This window comes from Sinocyclocheilus anshuiensis, unplaced genomic scaffold, assembly GCF_001515605.1.
Source record: "Sinocyclocheilus anshuiensis isolate Anshui unplaced genomic scaffold, SAMN03320099.WGS_v1.1 scaffold269, whole genome shotgun sequence".
In the NCBI taxonomy this organism is placed as follows: domain Eukaryota; kingdom Metazoa; phylum Chordata; class Actinopteri; order Cypriniformes; family Cyprinidae; genus Sinocyclocheilus; species Sinocyclocheilus anshuiensis.
In genome coordinates, this window is record NW_015536474.1 from 869029 (window position 1) to 871547 (window position 2519).

At 30.3% G+C, this 2519-nt stretch overlaps 1 protein-coding gene across 1 annotated transcript in view; it reads left to right on the top strand.

Annotated features, from left to right (window-relative positions):
• The window catches only part of LOC107654486 (zinc finger SWIM domain-containing protein 6-like), a 95238-nt gene that overhangs the window by 47568 nt on the left and 45151 nt on the right, over positions 1-2519 (top strand). Inside the window, 1 exon segment of the mRNA XM_016441604.1 lies at positions 652-1008. Within this exon segment, the coding sequence (XP_016297090.1) occupies positions 652-1008 (357 nt within the window).

The following is a 2519-nucleotide window of genomic DNA, read 5'->3' on the forward strand; positions in this document are numbered from 1 at the left end:
GGCAAGTATTTGTAGGGTTGGCTGCTTTACTAATTTTCTATGGACTTTTTTTTTTTTTTTTGTGTTTTTTTTTGTTTTTTAATACATTTTTTTTTTTTTTTTTAGAGAATTTATTTTAGATTTAGTTTTTTTTTATTCTTTTTTTTTTAATTCTTTTATTTACTTTCACTTGAGTTTTTATTTTATTTTTTAAAAATTAATTTTATACAAATATATTTTTTATTTTATTTAGTTTTGACGTGTTGATTTCATTTTTTTCTTTTGTTTTCTTATTTTTAATTCATATTTAGTATTTTTATTTTAAAGTATTTTTTAATTATTTATTTTTGCCTTTATTTAGTTTTTTTTTGTTTTTATTTCATTGTGTAAGCATTTTTATTTATTTGGTTTTATTCATTTTTAATTTTTTTTAAATAATGTTTGTTTGTTTATTTATTTATTTAATCCACTAGACTAGAGGAAAACCAATCAGTTTGAAAAAATAAAGCCTGATCATTTAAAATGCAGAATTTATTAAGTGGAGCATCAAAGCTCTTGGAGAAAATATAGTCAGAAAACATTTATGGAATTTTCTGGACTGTCCAAACAGTTGGAAAAATATAGCATACACCGTATCCAGAATTGAGCTCTTTCTTTCTCTCTGTCTCTCAGGTTTCCATTTGAGCGGCACAGTGACAGAACCGGCCACGCCGTCAGAACCCGAGATGGTGTGCAGCGTAGCCATTAGCTTCGACCGCTGCAAGATCACCTCCGTGACGTGCGGCTGTGGAAACAAGGACATCTTCTACTGCGCTCATGTGGTGGCGCTGTCCCTGTACCGCGTACGGCGGCCCGAGCAGGTCAAACTTCATCTCCCCATCTCAGAGACTCTATTCCAGATGAACAGGGACCAGTTGCAGAAGTTTGTGCAGTATCTCATCACCGTCCACCACACGGAAGTGCTGCCCACGGCCCAGAAACTGGCCGACGAGATTCTCTCGCAGAACTCCGAGATCAATCAAGTGCACGGTGAGCTCCGGCTGCGTCCGAGGAACGCGCTTCAAGCACCCTTGATATCAAGAGCATTACTGCTTGACGTTCCTTCTGTCTAACAGAGCTAACTACCAGAACTAGGCTTAAACTTTCGTAGTTTCTATTTATATAATATCATATTTATAATAGTATAACAGATTTGTTGTTTAAAATTTGTATATTTATAAAACAAATCTAAAAGTAAATAAAACAATATTATTATACAACCCAGGTTATTTCAGAAGTCTGGTTTTCAGTTTGTATATTGTGCATGTGAAGTGCTCCATTTTTAGTCTATTTTCACATTTATGGAACTTCAAATATATCAGTTATTGCATGTCACCATACGTAACAAATGACATGGAACTATTTTTTCAATATAGAACATACACAATGTATTTTTGCATAATTTATATTATTTATAGTATTTATATTATAGTATAGTATTTATTATAGTATAGTATTTATATTATTTATTTATTAATATTTTACATGAGCTTTTATTTTTTATTTTCAGTTTTATTTATTTATTTATTTTACTATATTGAGATTAAAAGACATTGTTTTGTTTGGATTTTTTTGGATGCTTTTTGTTATAGCATCAAAGGCCCATATTCTGCATTTTGTAGCATTTATTGAGATATTTATAATAAACTATTTTCTGCATTTATTTTTATACTTTTATATTTATTTTTTTAGTCATTATACTTATAAAATAAATACAAAAATAAAATACAAAATGAAAATATTTGTTTTATTTATATTATTTTTTATATTTATATTTCATTATATTTGTATTTTTATATTATTTATATTATTTTGTTTATTTATTATTATGTTGAGCTTATATTATTCTTGATTCATTTATTTATTTACTTTTTTAAAACTTTATTTTGTTATTAATGAATTTATTTTACATAACCAGTTTCCCACCCTTTGTCTATCCTTAGAATTAAACAAGCTGTTTTTTTTTTTCTGTAGCACCTTTAAGATTTCTGTATGTTAATGATCTTTTGATTATCCAGTTTTCCATGTGCAATAGCACTGACTTGTGGGTTGCCTGTAAATGTAGTCACTAATGTAAAGTGTGGTATCACAAACATGAAGATAACGTCTTAAAGGGGTCCTATTATGCTTTTTCACTTTTTTAATTTTAGTCAGTGTGTAGTGTGTATGTTTGGTTATAAAAAAGATCTAGAAAGTTACAAATCTCAAAGTCCACTCCAAAGGGAGATATTTCGTTTTTAAAAAAATCCCTTTTCAAGAACTACAATGAACGGCTCGTTTGGACTACAGCGTTTGTTTTCCGGGCTTTGTGATATCACAAAACGGCTCATTGGAATATCATTACAAATAATTCCCGCCTACAGAAATTGGAATGGTTGGGGGGTGGAGAGGGGCGAGGTAGTGGTTAGAACGCTTGGTTGAGTGAGCGCATCAGACGAGACGACGAAGAAGAAGTGCTGCTGCAGAGTTAGTGCATCAGAGAAAACCAAGAAGAAGAGCTG